The sequence below is a fragment of the Argopecten irradians genome, chromosome 3, assembly GCF_041381155.1.
Source record: "Argopecten irradians isolate NY chromosome 3, Ai_NY, whole genome shotgun sequence".
NCBI classification, from domain to species: domain Eukaryota; kingdom Metazoa; phylum Mollusca; class Bivalvia; order Pectinida; family Pectinidae; genus Argopecten; species Argopecten irradians.
Genome location: NC_091136.1, coordinates 20,380,132 through 20,403,245, shown reverse-complemented (window position 1 = coordinate 20,403,245; position 23,114 = coordinate 20,380,132). Strand labels below are relative to the sequence as shown.

The 23,114-nt window shown below is 35.5% G+C and overlaps 2 protein-coding genes across 2 annotated transcripts in view; one reads left to right on the top strand and one right to left on the bottom strand.

Annotated features, from left to right (window-relative positions):
* The first annotated feature begins 796 nt into the window (after window positions 1-796).
* Window positions 797-15,022, top strand: LOC138319962 (perlucin-like). The gene is made up of 5 exons (XM_069263069.1): window positions 797-882; window positions 1,847-1,926; window positions 2,285-2,375; window positions 8,446-8,662; window positions 14,844-15,022. The coding sequence occupies exons 1-5, from the start codon at window positions 825-827 to the stop codon at window positions 14,878-14,880; spliced, it is 483 nt and encodes a 160-aa protein (XP_069119170.1). The 5' UTR covers window positions 797-824; the 3' UTR covers window positions 14,881-15,022.
* Window positions 15,023-16,311: 1,289 nt separating this feature from the next.
* LOC138317789 (fibrocystin-L-like) overlaps window positions 16,312-23,114 on the bottom strand; it is an 86,808-nt gene continuing 80,005 nt past the window's right edge. The window contains exons 57-61 of the mRNA XM_069259681.1: window positions 20,456-21,121; window positions 19,669-20,063; window positions 18,709-18,868; window positions 17,607-17,748; window positions 16,312-17,226 (exon numbers count right to left, since the gene is read on the bottom strand). Of these exons, the coding sequence (XP_069115782.1) occupies window positions 16,838-17,226; window positions 17,607-17,748; window positions 18,709-18,868; window positions 19,669-20,063; window positions 20,456-21,121 (1,752 nt within the window). The 3' untranslated portion in view covers window positions 16,312-16,837. The remainder of the gene's footprint in view (window positions 17,227-17,606; window positions 17,749-18,708; window positions 18,869-19,668; window positions 20,064-20,455; window positions 21,122-23,114) is intronic.

The following is a 23,114-nucleotide window of genomic DNA, read 5'->3' as shown; positions in this document are numbered from 1 at the left end:
GTATAAGATAGGTATTCTGCTCATTGATAAGTTACAATTGACATAATCACAAATATGACTTAATGAAACTTTTACAATAAATTCAGAAAAAGTTCTGACAAAGGAAAGAGTCAGCATTAAAACTATCATATTTATTAAATGTATTATCTATACATATCATATATTATAGACTAGAAATCCAACATTTGATCAAAATATTTTGTTTCTAATGTCCATCAAGAAATCAATCTTTCAACACTTGTGTTGAATGATTACCAGCAACACTCAATCAACTAAGATATCTCTTAATAGTTTCTGTGACCATATTTCCATAATTCGCCGGGGTGAACAAGACTTGAGTTATGTCCCCTGAAAGCTGCAGATTCAGTTCTCAACATATGCAGACAGGAACAACAGCTCAACTACTTTTGAAAGCACAGACATGGTGTTCCTTATCACAGTTTGCAGTTGGTGACATGATGGTCAGTTTATTTTCCAATCATGGAGCAGTGTCCTAAAATTCAATCAAGGAACATCATTATACAATAGGTACATGTAACAGGATAGAGATGGCTCAAAAACAAGTCCTTTGAAAAACTTACTTATATTATAAATGCCTCACTTAAACACCAAATCAATTACACAAGAAAATCCATTAAGCTATTAAGCGATGATATGGAAATATTGACCATGATTTTGACTAAAAGTTTTTACCTCCTTAACCGTCTTGGAAAGGTACAAGTGAAGGTTAAACTGATAACAGATTTGGCCAATTGTACCACATAGATAAATGATAGCTTATCTGGCCTTTTAAATAGTAAAACTGTCGACATTAATGGAATACAATGGCGAGGATATGGATGTATGTTTCTCTTTTAATGTTTATTGCGATAAAGACGCAAGGTAAAGTTTGCAATATTCTATTCGCCAGTTCTTCAGGTTAGGTTCGAGACACAATCATGATGCTCTAATGAAGGACTGCAGTTTGTTAAAAATGAACCTGACCTTTATTCGAGGTCAAGGGAATAGAATAGGATCAATTTTGAACGGTTCATAACTCCTAGATGCCTCATATTATGGTTAGCAGTCTTGCATATATCGTAAAGGTGGCGAATTGATGTCTACCCGAACTAACTATTCTCACCAACAGCTCTCTGAAAAACGTTTTACTAGTATGGTATTGAGTTGAAAGTGTCCACCTGTGAGGAAGGGTGTGACTTCTGCCCCCGGGCAAGACACACTGTAGTCTATACATTTATTTGATAGAGTGGTTTCTAATCATTCATGTCCTACAGGTAGGACGTCATCATTTTCCCGCTAAATTCATAGCGTGAGTTTAAAAGGCAACTAAATTTGGAGGTGTTATGTTTTTCTCTTCTGTTTGACTGACTTTCTTCTTCCTAACGTCTGTCTTCCTTTGACATTGTATTCAGCTTTCGCCTCTGTGTGGAAGTCGCTGGGTTTTGTCCCTTGGCTGAGACACACCATAGTCTATAACACTGGACGCTGAGCAGGAGCAAAACCTACAACCTTTATAGACTATGGTATGTCAGGGGACAAAAGTCTTCTTCATAGGGGCGAACGCTTAATTAAGCTGCCCTTAAGTGAGGCACAGTCAAAGAGAAACGTTAGGAAAGACAGAGTAAGTCAGGAGAAAAGATAAGATAACTTGGTCGGCAAGTATGCAATCAGGACAACAGGTACAATTTCTTGAGCTGTTAACGTGATGTTAAGCCCATTCGTTAAAGTTACATACAATATAGGAAATAAACCTATCAATCTTAACCTGTTCTAATAAATTTGTTTGGCGTAATAAAATCAGATGAATGATACAGGCCATCTTATACATGGGTATCTGGTGTTACAGGTTGTCCTCAAGGATGGGTACAAGGACCAAATGCCTGTTTCTTTTTCAGTAAATTCGGTGGGTCTTGGGCTGATGGCAATGTAAGTGATATCCATGATATTAGTTTTATGTTGTTTTTACTTGTGTGCATGTCATATAATCGTTCTTAACGTTAAATATCAAATATACAAAATGTATTCAAATCACCATACATAATGCCTTATTTTCTACTGACAAAAGATCACGCTTAGATATTGCGGTAAAGTGACATTAAACAGACCCCCCCCTTCTTAGTTTGGATTGTTACTTAACCAGGACACGGACCAATTCGTCCTTGGTGTATTTGATGTCACGACAGGCTTTGTTGCGATACATTTTTTTTTCTCTTATTTTGCACTTTTATTTTGCGTTCGTTTTAGGTATTTTATTAATATGATTGTGTTTGATTTATTAATGCAGGCCATTTGTCAGGGATTCAACACCAGACTTGCAGAACCGGAGGATGACGCTACGCTTGCATTTTTACTTAGACATGCTAAAATCGAGCATCGTAAGAACATTTACTAAATGTATCCTTATCGTTCATTTGTTAGATTCTGATTGTGTATTGGGGGAGGATAAATTCGACAATTTTCAGTATGATGCGTAGCCAGTTGTGTTTAGTGGTGAATGCTTTATCAATGCCATAGCACCCAATGCAATAGCAATATACTCAATTCTTTTAATACCCTATTTGTTGCTTGACGATTTTCACCTTTTTCTTCCATGGTTTGAAAACTTTATTTTTATACTTTTTTTTTTATTATGACAGTGCATATTTACTGACAGATCGATTAATAGCATGTGTCGAAACTTACAGCTTTTTCACATGTCATTCCCGAAGCTTACATTTGCATTGTTTCAATAAATGTGAATGAAAAGCGATAACTATATAATAAGAATACAACCGAATCTTTATTCACATGGTTCTAATAATTTCTAATGAAAAGAAAACTATAAAATGGATTACTCAAGTTAAAAGATATTCCAGTTTTTGTACAAAAATCAAGATGGAGACAATAATGGTACGTAAAGGAGGATTTGTGCACTTCATTAGAGAAAAATAGTGTGAAGCAACAATATTCTTTCTAGTTTTGTTGAGTGTTCATAACTTTGAGTTTCATTAATGTTCTGAAAGAAAAGAATTAGCACCGGTAATACTTGTCGCATGTCACTATTGCTAGGAATTCCAATGTTTCTGACCAAGGTATCCATTTCAAAGTTAAGTTATGTCAGAGAACATTACATAAATATTTGAAAGCACAATAATAAATAATTTATATATCTTTGGTGTTTTTACTGAGAAATGAGGTAGACTTTGTCCATTAAAAAGTTCAGCTGTTTTCGTAAGGTTTAAGACCCTGTTTTAACTAGTGATTTTTATGCCTATATATCACTTCTTAGGTATTCATAATATAACTTAGTTGTATATGCATCTGTCTTAACCTGTGATATTATTGTTGACTCGTAGATTGTTGTATTGTATGTACATTTTGACAAGATGTGCAAAAAATGGTACTGTTCAGTTTAGAAAGTCCACAGGGTTCAGTACATATTGATGTCACCATATAACCATGCCATTACTTTTTACTAGTGTTTATAGCACGTGCAATGAGCGCTTGTCTGATCGCATCCAATCCTTTTTGATAATGTCATACAAATGGCGGCGGCAATAGATTATAACATGCAAATATGGCATATATGAGGCGTCCCAATTGATACCAATGTACATATTCAATGTTATAATGTCATTTGAATAGTGCGAGTAACATTTTTAAGAAAATATGTCTTAAGAGTTTAAGTGCATTTCCACAAATCTGCATGTTTTACCCTAAATACAGCAGTTGAACTTTTTTTCTCAAAAATAGTCTTCGTATCATATTCAGTGTTCCTAAACGTATATAATAGAAGTATTTGAGAAGATGGAAATGACTTTCAATGTGTTATATTTGCATATAATCTACAGCCGCCATTTTCCTGACAAGGTCTAAAAGGACTGATGTGTATGCCTTTGTAAAACCAAATCCGGTTAAACCAGCGCTCCTATTACATGCTATGAACACTAGTAAACATAATGACATGTTTATTTGGTGACAGGACTATATACTGAACCCTGTGGACTTACTAAACTCACTGTAATGTAAAATGTTTTGCATATCTTGCCAAAATGAACAAACATCGCAACAATCTTAGAGTGAACAGTAATACCTAACGTTAAGCCTGATGCATAAACACTTTTTATCAACTAAGTTATGTTCCAGTACAACACCTAAGAAGTTATATATATAGCCATACAAAACACCACTATTTCAAACATGGTCTTAAACTTTAATAATGGTATCAATTTGGATACAGTATCAATCTAATATAGTCAATAACTTTAGCTATCGGCTTTCTTAATGTAACTTTGTCAGTATAATGTTTTCTTAATGTAACTTTGTCAGTATAATGTTTTCTTAATGTAACTTCATCTTAATCATCATCATCATCATCATCATCATCATCATCATCATCATCATCATTATCATCATCAACATTCATCATCGTCATAATCATCAACAACATGAAATATCATCATCATCATCATCCTTGTCATCATCATCATCATCATCATCATCATCATCATCATCATCATAATTCATCAAACATCATTATCTTCATCCTCATCATTGTCATGATCATAATCATCAAAAAGAACATCACCATCATCAACTATATGTAGTTATCCTCAATAATCTTAATGTAACTCTGTCATTATAATGTTTTCTTATTGCCATCTTCTTCATCATCATCATCATCATCATCATCATCATCATCATCATCATCATCATCATCTTGTAATCATCATCATCATCATCATCATCATCATCATTGTCATAATCATCACCACCACCGTCAACATCATAGTCATTAAACTCATCATTTCCCTCATCTTAATCATCATCATCATCATCATCATTATCATCATCAACATTCATCATCGTCATAATCATCAACAACATGAAATATCATCATCATCATCATCCTCATCCTCATCCTTATCATCATCATTAATTCATCAAACATCATTATCTTCATCCTCATCATTGTCATGATCATAATCATCAAAAAGAACATCATCATCATCAACTATATGTAGTTATCCTCAATAATTAGTCACATTATCTTTATCTACATAAACAACATCAACATCATCATAATCAATCATCATCTTCATCATCATCAGCCATATTATTGTCATGTCTCGGCTTTTTAATTGACATACACAAGTCTATACTACCACATCCACACACCGATCCAAAAACATACATTCAATAATATATATACCAGAGAGAGAGAGAGAGAGAGAGAGAGAGAGAGTAATGACTATATTATAGATTCTATAGCTGGAGGTTGCAGTTATGTAAACTTTTGTATAAATACTTAATGAAGTGTGTTAAAATAATTTTGTAATAAAGTATATTTTATCTCATACTGTCAGGGATTAAGTGAAGTTTCTATAAGTTTAATACATTTTCCAATTACGGTTAAATTTTTCTATGTATTTATTACCTTTACCAATACTAATATATTTCTGAATATCATAATGTTCCTTTATAATAGATGTTAATGATGCTACAGACAGGTTTTGTTGAAGACACCTAGATCTATAAATGTACTGTTTCATGATTAGCAAAATCAGATTATCAATTTTATAATACATGTTTTTATTGTTTGTTACCCCGAAGAGAATTGTTTCTTTATTGAAGGAAAAAAAGAATAAGTAATGCATCAGGTAAAAATTCAAAGTGTTCAAAAAAGTTTTACTTTGCTGCATTCCCAAAATAAATGTGTTATTGTTTCTATCTCTGTCTTACAAAAAAGCAGTGTGGATTTTCAGATAAACCAATTTTAGATAAATATGTGTTTGTTGTAAGGATATGTTGGTTGACTCTGTATTGCAGCCATTGCAGTTTTGAACTTGTAGTAACTCGGAAAGGAGTAGAATATTTTTTATCAAGTTTCATCATTAATTTCAAATAAGTTATTCAATTTTCTTTTGCCCGCGGACATAGTGTTATTTTGACAAAGTATACGGTAGAATTCTTTGGATCCTTTTTATGTATAATAAAAATGTCTAAATTGTTTGGTATAATTGGATATGACAAATTGACATTGTCAAGTTGTTTGTGTGTTAGGTATGCTCTACATGAGTTGATAACTTCCTGGTAGGTTATAAAGTTAGTATTTACATTAAATTTATCAGTGAATTCTTGAAAATTGTAAAAACTTAATGAGTATGGATATTTCAAAAGGTCACTAAGAAAAATAACACCTTTCTGAGGTTTTTATAGAATACCATTTTCCTGTCAATTAGTATATCATTATTGTACCAAATTGGTGTTTTCAATATTTCAGGATTATCATTTAACTTTGTTTTTTTTTCTCCATAAAGCAGTTCAAAGAATTAAAAACATCTTTCCAAAATTGATTGTTACATTTAGATTCACATTCTTTGATATTTCCTTCTCCACAATTAGCCAGCTTGCCTATGTCAATATTTTACCTAAAATCCTTTGCCATTTACTTGACCTTGTATATAATCTTCTTATCCATGTTAACTTTAGAGCTTTGATAAAAGACAATATATCTATCATCACTATATTCTTTTATAACAATATCTCTCTTAATTTTGTCCACTTTACTGTTCCAGAGAAAATTATATATTTCTGAGTTAAGTGCTTTTAAAAATGAAATTTCCGGATTTGGTAATGCAATGAATAGGTGATTAAGCTGCGAAATAAGTAGTGATTTGGACACTTGTACTTTACCAATAGGTGTAAGTATTCTTTTATTCCAATTATTCAAAAGTGATTTGATTTTAACTAGTTTTTTGTCATAATTAATTTTAATTATTCTATGCAGATCTACATTAAAATCAATACCCAACATTGTAAATGTTGTTTTTCCCAAATTCAAGTTCCACTCCGAACAAAATTGTTCCTCACTATATTTTTTACTCCCTATCCATATTACTTCAGTCTTATTTTTGTTTATTTTCAAGCCAGATATTTCTGCATATTTTTCTATTTCACTCAATGATTCATTCAATGATTCTTTTGACCCATCTAGTTTAATTGAAGTGTCATCGGCGTACTGGGATAGTAATATAGGGGGTGTTTTCAATATTTATACCCGTAATATTTACATTATTTCGAATTCTAATTCCTAACACTTCTGCACAAAGTATAAATAAATATGGGGAGACAGGATCTCCTTGACGACAACCTCGATTTATAAGAAAAAATGAAGACAAATTTTCTCCCTGATTAACTGCAGAGTTAGAACCATTTTGAAAAATATTAACCCATTTACGTATATCATTTCCAAAATTGAAAAATTTAGTACTTTGTCAATAAAATCCCAGCTGACTGAATCATAGCTTTTTCAAAATCAACATTTAACAACATGCCTGGAATGTAATTTTCATCTGCATAATTCATAATATCGTAAAAGATTCTAGTATTTTCCCCAATATACCTGCCTGATATAAATCCAGACTGATCAGTATTGATTATGGTGTCTAATACTTTTCTTATTCTATTTGCGATAGTGCCTGAAGCGATTTCATATATAGTATTTAAAAGCGAAAAAGGTCTCTATTTTTTAAGTACTGCCTTGGTCTATCTCCCTTTGGTAAACAAGTTATGATTCCCTGCCTTTGTGTGATTGAAAGTTTGTTTATGTTAAACCCATGTTGAATTGACCGAACTACATATACAAAGTGACCTAGCTGTTTCCAAAAACATTTTTAAAATTCCACAGTGAAGCCATCTGAGCCTGGGCTTCCCCCTTGCCCTAGGATTATTCACATGTACATAATTAGGACCATCTAGACTTGGGTCTAACACTAAATTAAAATCTCCGCAAATGATGAACGAGTCATTTCCAAATTCATATGCAACATCTAGTAATTTACTATAAAAAGACGGGGTATCCGAATTTGGATCATACAGATTAATAAGTGTAAAACGTATGTTATCGATAGAGACATCTTGAGCAATAAAATTTCCATCCAAATAATTTTTTTCCTTTAAATTTTTTATCTCGAAATTATTATTGATTAAAGCTGCCACTCCCCTGGAGTTTGAACTAAAAGAGCTAAAATAACAAGTGTAAAGTGTATTGTAAAGATGTCATTACAATGTTTTCTTATTGTAACTTTGTCATTATAATGTTTTCTTAATGTAACTTTATCAGTATAATGCTTTCTTAATGTAACTTTGTCAGTATATTTTTTTCTTGATGTAGCTTTATTAATATAATGCTTTCTAAGTGTAACTCTGTCAGTTTATGTTTTCCTGATGTAACTTTATCAGTATATTGTATAATGTTTTCTTAGTGTCACTCTGTCTGTATAAAAAGCTCGTACAATGTATGGGCTAAAGCCTACATGTTTTCTGATAAAATCTAGTGTTATCCGGAAACTTTTCTTTTTGTTTACTTCCTTAATACATACTGTAAACGTATTTATTTTAACGTTAATTTTTTGGTACTTTTCGTGCTGTCGCGCTAATTCATATACGACTGTATGCCTACAGCGACCAACGCTCAGTTCTATCTCGGTGGCAGTGACATGTTCGCTGAGGGTACATGGGTTTGGTCGTCTACACTGGATAAGGTAAACCCTAGCCACTGGACGCCTGGCAACCCCAATGATGATTATAATAACGGCGACTGTCTGACTCTTAACGCTCCTGGTGGAGGACTGAATGACGTTCGATGCACAGATACCTACTCATTTATATGCCAAGCCGAGTAAGTACTGATGAAAGTTGTACCTACTCATTTATATGCCAAGCCGAGTAAGTACTGGTGAAAGTTGTACCTACTCATTTATATGCCAAGCCGAGTAAGTACTAGTGAAAGTTGTACCTACTCATTTATATGCCAAGCCGAGTAAGTACTAGTGAAAGTTGTACCTACTCATTTATATGCCAAGCCGAGTAAGTACTGGTGAAAGTTGTACCTAGTCATTTATATGCCAAGCCGAGTAAGTACTGATGAAAGATGTACCTACTCATTTATATGTCAAGCCGAGTAAGTACTAGTGAAAGTTGTACCTACTCATTTATATGCCAAGCCGAGTAAGTACTGGTGAAAGTTGTACCTACTCATTTATATGCCAAGCCGAGTAAGTACTGGTGAAAGTTGTACCTAGTCATTTATATGCCAAGCCGAGTAAGTACTAGTGAAAGTTGTACCTAGTCATTTATATGCCAAGCCGAGTAAGTACTAGTGAAAGTTGTACCTACTCATTTATATGCCAAGCCGAGTAAGTACTGATGAAAGATGTACCTACTCATTTATATGCCAAGCCGAGTAAGTACTTGTGAAAGCTGTACCTACTCATTTATATGTCAAGCCGAGTAAGTACTAGTGAAAGTTGTACCTACTCATTTATATGCCAAGTGAAAGCTGTACCTACTCATTTATATGTCAAGCCGAGTAAGTACTAGTGAAAGTTGTACCTACTCATTTATATGCCAAGCCGAGTAAGAAGTGGCGAAAACGGTACCTACTCATTTATATGCCAAGCCGAGTAAGTATTGGCGAAAGCGGTACCTACTCATTTATATGCCAAGCCGAGTAAGTACTGATGAAAGTTGTACATACTCATTTATATGCCAAGCCGAGTAAGAAGTGATGAAAGTTGTACCTACTCATTTATATACCAAGCCGAGTAAGTACTGATGAAAGTTGGACCTACTCATTTATATGCCAAGCCGAGTAGGAAGTGGCGAAAGCGGTACCTACTAATTTATATGCCAAGCCGAGTAAGTACTGATGAAAGTTGGACCTACTCATTTATATGCCAAGCCGAGTAAGAAGTGGCGAAAGCGGTACCTACTCATTTATATGCCAAGCCGATTAAGTACTGATGAAAGTTGTACCTACTCATTTATATGCCAAGCCGAGTAAGTACTGATGAAAGATGTACCTACTCATTTGTATGCCAAGCCGAGTAAGTACTGGTGAAAGTTGTACCTACTCATTTATATGCCAAGCCGAGTAAGTACTGGTGAAAGTTGTACCTACTCATTTATATGCCAAGCCGAGTAAGTATTGGCGAAAGTTGTACCTACTCATTTATATGCCAAGCCGAGTAAGAACTGGCGAAAGCGGTACCTTCTCATTTATATGCCAAGCCGAGTAAGTACTGATGAAAGTTGTACCTACTCATTTATATGCCAAGCCGAGTAAGTACTGGTGAAAGTTGTACCCAGTCATTTATATGCCAAGCCGAGTAAGTACTGGTGAAAGTTGTACCTACTCATTTATATGCCAAGCCGAGTAAGAAGTGGCGAAAGCGGTACCTTCTCATTTATATGCCAAGCCGAGTAAGTACTGATGAAAGTTGTACCTAGTCATTTATATACCAAGCCGAGTAAGAAGTGGCGAAAGCGGTACCTTCTCATTTATATGCCAAGCCGAGTAAGTACTGATGAAAGTTGTACCTACTCATTTATATGCCAAGCCGAGTAAGTACTGATGAAAGATGTACCTACTCATTTGTATGCCAAGCCGAGTAAGTACTGATGAAAGTTGTACCTAGTCATTTATATGCCAAGCCGAGTAAGTACTGATGAAAGTTGGACCTACTCATTTATATGCCAAGCCGAGTAAGTACTGGTGAAAGTTGTACCTAGTCATTTATATGCCAAGCCGAGTAAGTACTGATGAAAGTTGGACCTACTCATTTATATGCCAAGCCGAGTAAGTACTGATGAAAGATGTACCTACTCATTTGTATGCCAAGCCGAGTAAGTACTGATGAAAGTTGTACCTACTCATTTATATGCCAAGCCGAGTAAGTACTGGTGAAAGTTGTACCTACTCATTTATTTGCCAAGCCGAGTAAGTACCGATGAAGGTTGTACCTACTCATTTATATGCCAAGCAGAGTAAGTACTGGTAAAAGTTGTACCTACTCATTTATATGCCAAGCCGAGTAAGTACTGGTAAAAGTTGTACCTACTCATTTATATGCCAAGCCGAGTAAGTACTGATGAAAGTTGTACCTACTCATTTATTTGCCAAGCCGAGTAAGTACCGATGAAGGTTGTACCTACTCATTTATATGCCAAGCAGAGTAAGTACTGGTAAAAGTTGTACCTACTCATTTATATGCCAAGCCGAGTAAGTACTGGTAAAAGTTGTACCTACTCATTTATATGCCAAGCCGAGTAAGTACTGGTGAAAGTTGTACCTACTCATTTATTTGCCAAGCCGAGTAAGTACCGATGAAGGTTGTACCTACTCATTTATATGCCAAGCAGAGTAAGTACTGGTAAAAGTTGTACCTACTCATTTATATGCCAAGCCGAGTAAGTACTGGTAAAAGTTGTACCTACTCATTTATATGCCAAGCCGAGTAAGTACTGATGAAAGTTGTACCTAATCATTTATATGCCAAGCCGAGTAAGTACTGGCGAAAGTGGTACCTACTCATTTATATGCCAAGCCGAGTAAGTACTGGTAAAAGTTGTACCTACTCATTTATATGCCAAGCCGAGTAAGTACTGATGAAAGTTGTACCTACTCATTTATATGCCAAGCCGAGTAAGTATTGGCGAAAGCTGTACCTACTCATTTATATGCCAAGCCGAGTAAGTACTTGTGAAAGCTGTACCTACTCATTTATATGTCAAGCCGAGTAAGAAGGGGCGAAAGCGGTACCTACTCATTTATATGCCAAGCCGAGCAAGAAAAGGCGAAAGCGGTACCTTCTCATTTATAAGCCAAGCCGAGTAAGTACTGGTGAAAGCTGTACCTACTCATTTATATGCCAAGCCGAGTAAGTACTGGTGAAAGCTGTACCTACTCATTTATATGCCAAGCCGAGTAAGTACTGGTGAAAGTTGTACCTACTCATTTATATGCCATGCCGAGTAAGAAGGGGCGAAAGCGGTACCTACTCATTTATATGCCAAGCCGAGCAAGAAAAGGCGAAAGCGGTACCTTCTCATTTATATGCCAAGCCGAGTAAGTACTGATGAAAGTTGTACCTACTCATTTATATGCCAAGCCGAGTAAGTATTGGCGAAAGTTGTACCTACTCATTTATATGCCAAGCCGAGTAAGTACTGGTGAAAGTTGTACCTACTCATTTATATGCCAAGCCGAGTAAGTACTGGTGAAAGCTGTACCTACTCATTTATATGCCAAGCCGAGTAAGTACTGGTGAAAGTTGTACCTACTCATTTATATGCCAAGCCGAGTAAGTACTGATGAAAGTTGTACCTACTCATTTATATGCCAAGCCGAGTAAGAAGGGGCGAAAGCGGTACCTACTCATTTATATGCCAAGCCGAGTAAGAACTGGCGAAAGCGGTACCTTCTCATTTATATGCCAAGCCGAGTAAGTACTGATGAAAGTTGTACCTACTCATTTTATGCCAAGCCGAGTAAGTATTGGCGAAAGTTGTACCTACTCATTTATATGCCAAGCCGAGTAAGTACTGATAAAAGTTGTACCTACTCATTTATATGCCAAGCCGAGTAAGTACTGGCGAAAGCTGTACCTACTCATTTATATGCCAAGCCGAGTAAGTACTGATGAAAGTTGTACCTACTCATTTATATGCCAAGCCGAGTAAGAAGTGGCGAAAGCGGTACCTACTCATTTATATGCCAAGCCGAGTAAGTATTGGCGAAAGCGGTACCTACTCATTTATATGCCAAGCCGAGTAAGTACTGGTGAAAGTTGTACCTACTCATTTATATGCCAAGCCGAGTAAGTACTGGTGAAAGTTGTACCTACTCATTTATATTCCAAGCCGAGTAAGTACTGGCGAAAGCGGTACCTACTCATTTATATGCCAAGCCGAGTAAGTACTGATGAAAGTTGTACCTACTCATTTATATGCCAAGCCGAGTAAGAAGTGGCGAAAGCGGTACCTACTCATTTATATGCCAAGCCGAGTATGTATTGGCGAAAGCGGTACCTACTCATTTATATGCCAAGCCGAGTAAGTACTGGTGAAAGTTGTACCTACTCATTTATATGCCAAGCCGAGTAAGTACTGGTGAAAGTTGTATCTACTCATTTATATGCCAAGCCGAGTAAGTACTGGTGAAAGTTGTACCTACTCATTTATATGCCAAGCCGAGTAAGTACTGGTGAAAGTTGTACCTACTGATTTATATGCCAAGCCGAGTAAGAAGGGGCGAAAGCGGTACCTACTCATTTATATGCCAAGCCGAGTAAGTACTGGTGAAAGTTGTACCTACTCATTTATATGCCAAGCCGAGTAAGAACTGGCGAAAGCGGTACCTTCTCATTTATATGCCAAGCCGAGTAAGTACTGATGAAAGTTGTACCTACTCATTTATATGCCAAGCCGAGTAAGTATTGGCGAAAGATGTACCTACTCATTTATATGCCAAGCCGAGTAAGTACTGGTGAAAGTTGTACCTACTCATTTATATGCCAAGCCGAGTAAGTACTGGCGAAAGTGGTACCTACTCATTTATATGCCAAGCCGAGTAAGTACTGATGAAAGTTGTACCTACTCATTTATATGCCAAGCCGAGTAAGAAGTGGCGAAAACGGTACCTACTCATTTATATGCCAAGCCGAGTAAGTATTGGCGAAAGCGGTACCTACTCATTTATATGCCAAGCCGAGTAAGTACTGATGAAAGTTGTACATACTCATTTATATGCCAAGCCGAGTAAGTACTGGTGAAAGCTGTACCTACTAATTTATTTACCAAGCCGAGTAAGTATTGCTAAAAGTTGTACCTACTCATTTATATGCCAAGCCGAGTAAGTACAGGTGTACGCTGTTATTCTACAAAAATATCTGAAAGATGCTATACCGCCAACGAATGTTAATTTTCATTTATTTTAAACAACTGGAACAGATTAATTAGAATTGTCCTTCGGTAACAAAAGTTACCTACAGTACTTTCCACTATTACCATCATTGAAGCGCTTGAGTTTCTTACTTTACCCTAAAATAATAAACAATAAAATTAATGAATTTCACTCCTAAACAAAATCCACACGACACTAAGCCTTATAAAGAATGAGGTACAATCAACAAAGGGTAACATTATATTATCTGCATTATTTTGTTAATTAGACATATACATGATTAAACATCAATTATTGTCCAAATGATCAATATTATTTATGCTCTGTCGGCGATGAAAAATGAAATGGAAAGCTGTGCTACAACGACTCAATTAAATTTGTTTATCACGTCATTACAAAGTGTCTATCCTCCTAATTGTTTTTGTTGTGTCGCTACCAAGTGTCCTCCCGTCCTGGTTGTTTTTATTGTGTCGTTACAAAGTGTCCTCCCGTCCTGGTTGTTTTTATTGTGTCGTTACAAAGTGTCCTTCCGTCCTGGTTGTTTTTATTGTGTCGTTACCAAGTGTCCTCTCCTCCTGGTTGTTTTTATTGTGTCGTTACCAAGTGTCCTCTCCTCCTGGTTGTTTTTATTGTGTCGTTACAAAGTGTCCTTCCTTCCTGGTTGTTTTTATTGTGTCGTTACCAAGTGTCCTCTCCTCCTGGTTGTTTTTATTGTGTCGTTACCAAGTGTTCTCTCCTCCTGGTTGTTTTTATTGTGTCGTTACCAAGTGTCCTCTCCTCCTGGTTGTTTTTATTGTGTCGTTACCAAGTGTTCTCTCCTCCTGGTTGTTTTTATTGTGTCGTTACCAAGTGTTCTCTCCTCCTGGTTGTTTTTATTGTGTCGTTACCAAGTGTCCTCTCCTCCTGGTTGTTTTTCTTGTGTCGTTACAAAGTGTCCTTCCGTCATGGTTGTTTTTATTGTGTCGTTACAAAGTGTCCTCTCCTCCTGGTTGTTTTTCTTGTGTCGTTACAAAGTGTCCTTCCGTCCTGGTTGTTTTTCTTGTGTCGTTACAAAGTGTCCCCTCGTCCTATTTGTACTGATTATGTCATTACACAATGCCTTCCTCTTCTTTTTCAGGACAGAAAACCACGAAACCGTAAACGTCATTGGATGAAGCCTGACTTCTTAGGCAGATAATGTACAATAATTTGATGAAAACTCACCCAATGACAGCGAATGTTTAACATTACCTCTTGACTCACGCAGCTTATAATTGATATCAGGCATCTTTGAATTAAAAGTTTAATAGCCATGTCTATATTGTGTGAATTGTATTCAAAGTCACATGGAAACTTTAATACCCCTTCGAAAAGACTTCGAAATATGGTATACGTGACATTGACCAATCCCCCTTTCCCCCCTATTGTCTTAAATATCGGTATTGCTCAGAAAATAACCCAATGATGATTCATTACCAACCTGTAATTCCAATCTTATTAAAATATATATCCTTATTCTTACTCCATTTCATGATCCGTAAAATGGATTTATTTGCTTCAGAAATAAAGCCATATATATTATCGGCAATAAAGGTATACACATGCATTGTGCATGTGGTCCGATGTCGAGGATACAATTTGATCTAAAAGTTTATGTCTTTATGTATACTACCATAAAACAACAAAACTACATTACATAATGGTAGACGGAATCCAGAATGTGAAAAGTGGAAGTAGCCATTATGTTGACACCTTAACGGTTGTAGCTTATGTAACAAAACGCAGTTGATCATTCCTTGTAATGAATCATTATACCGGGTGAATTAAAAGTCGTTATGTGGCTTATACCTGCTGTTTTAGTTCGGCCTCCCAATATTGGGTTGTTTTATGTTAAATCATTTATGTTTAGCTTATTTCGTTAGACCCTATAGAAAATCCTTAATTAGTAGACAGAACTACCACGGTAGTTAAAAAATGTTCCTGCTTACGCATTTCTTTGTAAAAGCCACTTTTGGGATATTCTGTTTTCTCCTCTTCCCTTTGTTACGTCTCCGTTGACACAGTTGAGTGTATGCTCATTTCTGATTTCTGCCCCCTTCCTAAGACAAAACAAAGTCTATAAAATATAAACGTGGTTTATTTTTCTTCTGTTCAACGCTAAGGATAGAGAGAGTGGTGGGACGACTGGTTTGCCCGTTATCAGTCAGTATAATGTGACAGAATGGTGCGTATCTGCATATTCTTCAGTGAAAAAACACTACAAAAGGAGAAGAGTTCCATAATTCCATATATACCACAGCATTCTAAAGAATACAGACATTTACACACATCGTACACAACGGGAACACATCCTTAAATAATCATAGCGTTGTTAATGGCACACTGAGCCTAATACATCAACCAACTAATAACAAACGCATCATACCGAAAAAATCTTTTTAATCATTTCGACGTCACAATTTCAGATAAATAAATCATTTTAATTGGTACCTTTTATAGTATTGCATCCAAAAATTTTAAATCATTAAATTATCAAAATCTAGAAATTACCATCATAAAATAAAGTGTTGTCATAATCTTATTTTTGAACCAAGAAATATTTTATAAAAAAAATATATAAAGACTGATTAAGTGATTGATTAAATATGGGTATATGTCTGTTTTTATTTTTGATAAGCAATTACTAGTCAATATCCTTGATATTACACGAACAACATGATCTTTTTGTAATCCTTTCTCTCAACACCAGCATCTAAATACAACGATGCATAATCTTTATGATGTAATGAATTTTTATATACATGTAGTCTTATACATATAATGTTGTCATATTGTAAACAAAGACATAAACATTTTAAATTATTTAAAACACTGTAAAACATTAAATCTAATGTGATATAATGTGATATATTGCTATAAATACATTTAACAAACCCCACAATTCATGATTTAATGGCTTCCAGCCTCTATAACACACAAGTCCCTCTTGATTAAAATGAACATTTATACATTTTGCTAGTCTGACAGTAGCTGTGTCAATCCTGATAAAGGACGAGGACACGAGTAACCTCCTTAAAGTTGTTTTCCTCATCTTTATGTTTGATATCTCGTGGTCAAGGGAGAGCCCTCATCCTAACGCCAGTTGCCGTTTCCAGTGTAGTAAGCCGGGGAGCTCCTGCCATCTGTAGATGACGACAATTTAGCCTTTATTGGTCGGTCCGATTGATAACCACCGTTAGATACGCCGAGCACTACAGGGGTGGCTGTTCGACTGTGTGGCTCCCGGAAGGAAGAGGCTGTAATAGATCCCGTGAGTGGCTCAGTGTATATCTGACGTGTGTCCAACATTGGGGATCGCTGAACGTAGATTGAGGGGGTTTCACTTCTCATTGAAGGGCCCCCGTTCTTATACGACAGTACTGAGGCTGGACGGCTTACGTATGTGTCCTCCTTCATCTGTCCCCATTTGTCCGTGTAAATTGTATCGATGTTTTCATGGTAAGGATCGGAAAGGTATTGCCCTAAAATACACAAGTAGAGATATTGAAATATTTTTTTTCCGAAAACAATTGTATATATACAAAGTAACGAAACTAATACAGATTGTCGGTAACATACACCGCTCAGTTGCATTTGTAAAAAATCATAATAAAAAAATAAAATAAAAGAACAGCAATTAACTCCAGCTATTACGTTTTTCATCATACATGTTTCAAGTAGATAACTTATTTCTGAAAAGCAGTTCCGTATTCATTTTACATTTAACAATGCGGAACAGACTAAATTGTTCTTCTATACTTTATCTGGACGAGACACAGCGGAAGAAACTGTCATAGAAAACACTTCATTACCACCTTTTATTGCGGGAACATAACTGTCGTATAAAGGGTTAAGACCATACCGTTTCGCCCTGTCCGGTTGGTGTTACGTCTGCACATGAATACCACTGCTGCCGTGACAGGAATAACCAGCACTGCTGCAATAATGATGATGAGGATCGAGGTAGACATTCTCTCCCTGGATGGTAAAGCAGGTGTTGTTGTCTGAAGCAAAACATTAAATCTTAAAAATAAAATCATTTGGTAAAAGTTTAAATCAAAACATTATTATATTTGATGCATGTTAGACAATAAAGAACGATGTTCCTCGACTTTTCTTATAGACGCCCGCAGGCAATAAGAGTTAGCTGTCGCTATCGCAATTATTGCTAAACGCAATATAATTTGTAGTTTCATTATTTTTTCAATTTCTATTCTTCCTTAAGCTATTAGCCGCTGTTTAATACTAGTGATATTTTGTATGCCTGTCAGTTCGGACGTGTACTTACCATACCTAAGTTGATAGTAAAGCACGTTTACATCGGGGCTTACATGGAATATTGCTCGTGACACATGTATTGCTGTGAGCTTGTATATATTGAGAAAATATAATTGAGAAATGTATTCCAGAGAAGTGATAATATCACTATTTTAAGCAAGGGCCAATACCTTAATTTGCTTTAACCAACGTCTCCTTTGACGCCGACGTATTTGTCGCCTTGATTTGAGCCCCATAGAAGACGCAAATCCTGCATCCGTTCCCATCGATAACCCATACCATAACAACACTAATTATTATATATCGAATATCAATCCAGAAGAAATCAATTTCAGGATAACAGTAAAAATTAAAAAAAAAAAAAGAATTTTGTCTCATCGGAACTATTGAAACTCTACAAGTCCCACGATTTATCCACGAGGTAATATGATATTACACAAGAAGAAAAAAAATCAATGCTGAAATCAAAGTTGTTTAAAAATCGATGTTAATGAACACACGCACCAAAGCCTTAACCGGATATCCCGAAAATAAGTGTAAATGTTATCCTCGATTACATCCGCATATATCACCGCATAGAGAATGGAGTCACTGGTTTAGCCATTGTCAGTATAACGCGACGGAGTGGAGTATGCTGTTGGGTGTCGTTGGAAGTGGTGAAGGTTTTTCAAATATTGTCAACTTACCGCGATGAGAGCGCTACATGAAGATCCATCGAAGGTTGGAGTTCCTGCTAAAGGTACTGTCATTCCATTGAACAAGACACTACTTGTGTTCGCGCATGCGGATTCCAAAGTAGAGTAAACAGCGGCTGCACTTCCGGTCACGTTAAACTTGACAATTACACTTCCTATAGAAAGAACAGGGAAAAATATTAGAGATAATCGCTGTATATATAATTCTTGGTAGACCGAAACATTGAAAATAAAGTTAGAGCTTTGGAATAAAACTTATGGCTTAATAAGATCATATCTATATTTATTTGTCACAATTAATTCATCAATTTTAATAATTTAAGTTATGCGTCTGTTGTGCAGCCAGCAAACTTTTGTTAATTTTCTATTTTAATTTTGTATTTCGCTCCGTGTTCTAATTATGCTCTCCAACTTTAAGTTATTTGTGCCATAAGTGGGCGAAAGGTTTGATATGTTATTTTTTCTTCGGTTACCTATCTAAAACCATAACTATTGATGAGACAGACAAACATGTGTGCTGCCTTATAAACATACGTAACAAATCAGAATTTAAGCACTGTCTTGTTTTATGTTTTATGTATGTTTCGATGAAAAGAAGTCGCTTTATAATAGCTAACAACACTGTAAATATGGATCTAAAATTGTAGACCACAGCTTGGCTTCAGGTCTGACCGTTAATACTCATTTTGCTACACTGTAGACACGAATGTAATGAGTTTTGGCGGTACTGCCAAACTCCTTTTGAGCTCTGATTTTGTAAATTAAAAAATTCCATTAAGTTGACTGCGATTTTACCTTTCAAAAGATGTAACCATAATTGTTGGAGATCGTGCAGGACGACTTTGATATGGTGGATATTAAAGTGTCTTTCCTACATAAACGTTCTTTAACGTTTCTGATATATCAGACGCCACACGAATATCGTATAGTTGTCACATTCGTCGTCAATACTTGCCCCTTGTAACACTGATCAGTGAACATATAATCCCTGTATTTCCACACGCATATCTGTTCATGACTGCTGTTCCAAAGTGTTCGGCCGTGACGTCGCCTTTTATGACGTCATCGTAATTGACGTTGAATACGGTTTCCATGACTCTGCTAGCTGAGGTGTCAACAGGTGATGAGGCAGTCACGATGACAGATATTTCCTCGTTAAATTCATACTCGGCAGGTGAAGATACGATATGGATGTTGAGGAAATACACACCATACCTGGTTATGGTGAGATCGTCAAACATTGCCTTACTGGTGACGGGATCAAAGGTCACCTGAGTTGTTCCGGTCAAAGTACCCAGAGGCCCAACTTTAGTATTTAATTGAATGGTCACATTCCATGTATGGTTCTGAAATATCAGATATACTTAAGAATTAAATAAGTTCTCTAACTAGCGAGTTTTGTCATTTCCTAATTCCGCTAAACTAGCTGTTCATTCATAGATATGAGAATCGGGCAAGGCAGGTGTAAAAATCAAATTTATCTGCACAATTTCACCTCATTGAAGTTTTCTATTCTCTACATCTACAAAACGTCAAAATACCTTGCACTGGGTTTTTTTCAGATTTATCATATACAAGTCATGTTCACTATTGCTATTTTTAGAAAATTATTCTCAACATCTTAGTTGCTTTATTTATAAATATTGCGAGTAGCTTGTGAACACTGGCAGGGGACATCTATTATCTCACCAATACTTGTTTGTTCTTCAAACTCGCTATTTCTATTTATTTTTCTTACCTTCCAAAACACGTCCGTGATAAGCGCATTTGTTGAATTATCAAACAGCTCTGTCTTTATTTCTAGAACAGCATTTTCGACGACCGATGTGGACATCACTGTTATTTTTTGTCTGAGAGGGCGGAACGCTGGTGTGGCCGTCGTTGTTGGAGTGGTAGTTGTGGTTGTTGATGTGGTAGTTGTAGTTGTTGGAGTGGTAGTTGTAGTCGTTGGTGTGGTTGTTGTAGTTGTTGGAGTGGTAGTTGTCGTTGTTGGAGTGGTAGTTGTAGTTGTTGGTGTGGTAGTTGTAGTTGTTGGTGTGGTAGTTGTGGTTGTTGGTGTGGTGGTTGTAGTTGTTGGTGTGGTAGTTGTGGTTGTTGGAGTGGTAGTTGTGGTTGTTGGTGTGGTAGTTGTGGTTGTTGGAGTGGTAGTTGTAGTTGTTGGTGTGGTGGTTGTGGTTGTTGGAGTGGTAGTTGTGGTTGTTGGTGTGGTAGTTGTGGTTGTTGGAGTGGTAGTTGTAGTTGTTGGTGTGGTGGTTGTAGTTGTTGGTGTCGTGGTTGTGGTTGTTGGAGTGGTAGTTGTGGTTGTTGGAATGGTAGTTGTGGTTGTTGGAGTGGTAGTTGTGGTTGTTGGAGTGGTAGTTGTGGTTGTTGGTGTGGTAGTTGTTAGTGTAGTCGTTGTAGTTGTCTGAAAAAAATATTATTAATCTTACATACATGTTGCTAATGAGTTTTTTCATAGAAATCGTTGAAATCCAGTGTAATGGAATGAATGATGTACATCTATGGCAAGCCATCATGACATTTATTCAAAGAGCAAAGTCGATCCTTAATTTCACTGCATATATAAAAGATATCTTGATTGAAATATAAGATATATTATATAGTATATGAGATATCTCATATAATATATAAGATATCTTAATATATGAGATATCTCATATGTTTTTTTAATTAATCATAGGATATCTCATTTAAGTTATCTATATAAGATATCTTATATGATATTATAAGATATCTTATATGATATATAAGATATCTTATATAATTGAAATCTCGTTGCTTTATAAGATATCTTATAAAGGAACGAGATGTCAACAAAGGCCAAGAAATGAAGTCTCCCTACCCGGAAGTCATAGAGAAATGTAAAGTATAATACTACTCGTTCAGCCAGACTCTTGTTGGCTTCGTATGCTGAGCCAGTATCAAGCGTTTGGTTGAACTAGACAAAAGTATGCATGTATAGATAGGTCACCATTATAGGCAATATGTATATTGTTCGAATTGACAACTAGAGTGATGGGAATTAACTGCTTCTGTGTTTTCAGTACATTGTTGAATGCAATCAAACAGCGGTTGATTCTCCCTTTTAGTGCCATCTCTGTCATTGCGAACGATTCTAAAATGTGTCCCGAAGTGCTCCGAATGATGCTCGAGGGAGAAATTAGTTTCTGGTTTTAAATACTAAGAAATCTCAATCTATATAAGATATCTTATATAGCAACGAGATTTCAATTATATAAGATATCTTATATATAAATGAAGATATCTTATATACAATATAAGATATCTTATAAAATATATCAGATATCTTATATACTTTATGAAATATTGTATATGCTATTTAAGATATCTTATATAAGATATCTTATATACTTTATAAGATATATTATATTATACAAATATTTCATGGGTTACTGTGCTCAAGTTCATATTTAACCCGAGGTGATGGTAATCAACAAATGTTATATTGCACGAGGTCAAAGGCCGAGTGCAATATAACATTTGTTGATTACCATCACCGAGGGGTAAATATTATGAACTAGAGCACAATAACCATGGAATATTTGTTTTATTACATAATCACCAGTTTTTCAGTTGAATATTTTTTTATAAAACGAATACGACAATCACTTAACAAAATCATCAACACCGTACCGTATGGAAAAAAACCTTAATATCCTATTGAAGATTGACGTATAGCCCAAGTACGTCACGTTGTAACTCCGGTTTGGATGTCTTATTGTCTGTTTTCACATTATTAGACCTGCTTGCAACCTTTTGATCTAATACATTTATCGTGTCCGTCCTTTGCTCGGTACAGTAAACGTCTACATGACGTGCTTGATTCGAGATCTATAAATCCAGCGCGAAGTTGAGCGTGAACCTTTGTGACGTCATAATAACGTAACTCACTGTTACTCGCAATTCTTCGGAAGTTTTCTACAAAACTAGACAACAACAGCGAGGTGTTCCTAATGCCGTGCAATATAACATCTCGAACCGTGCAATATAACGTTTCCATGGAAGCGTGCAATATAACTTCGAACCGTGCAATATAACAAGGTTTTATTGAACAGTCGGTGTAATAGTTGAAAATATTATATTTCTTCATATATAGATTGGTGTAAACAAATTATGTAATAAATATAAATATGAGATATCTTATATAGATATAAATATGAGATATCTTACATCTATTTAAGATATCCTATATTATATACTTTATAAGATATCTTAAATAGATATAAGATATCTCATATATATATATAAATATATAAGATATCTTATAAAATATATAATATATCTTATAAAATATATAATATATCTTATAAAGTATATATAATATCGTAAAATATCTTATATGTTATATAAGACATCTTATATAATTCGATTTTATA

Bases quoted from the DNA above. Each gene is read 5' to 3' on its own strand.
- LOC138319962 (XM_069263069.1), top strand. From the start codon at position 825: ATGGCGAGGATATGGATGTATGTTTCTCTTTTAATGTTTATTGCGATA. The intron at 1,927-2,284 runs GTAAGTGATATC...TTATTAATGCAG, and splicing joins GGTCTTGGGCTGATGGCAAT to GCCATTTGTCAGGGATTCAA. The intron at 2,376-8,445 runs GTAAGAACATTT...GTATGCCTACAG, and splicing joins ACATGCTAAAATCGAGCATC to CGACCAACGCTCAGTTCTAT.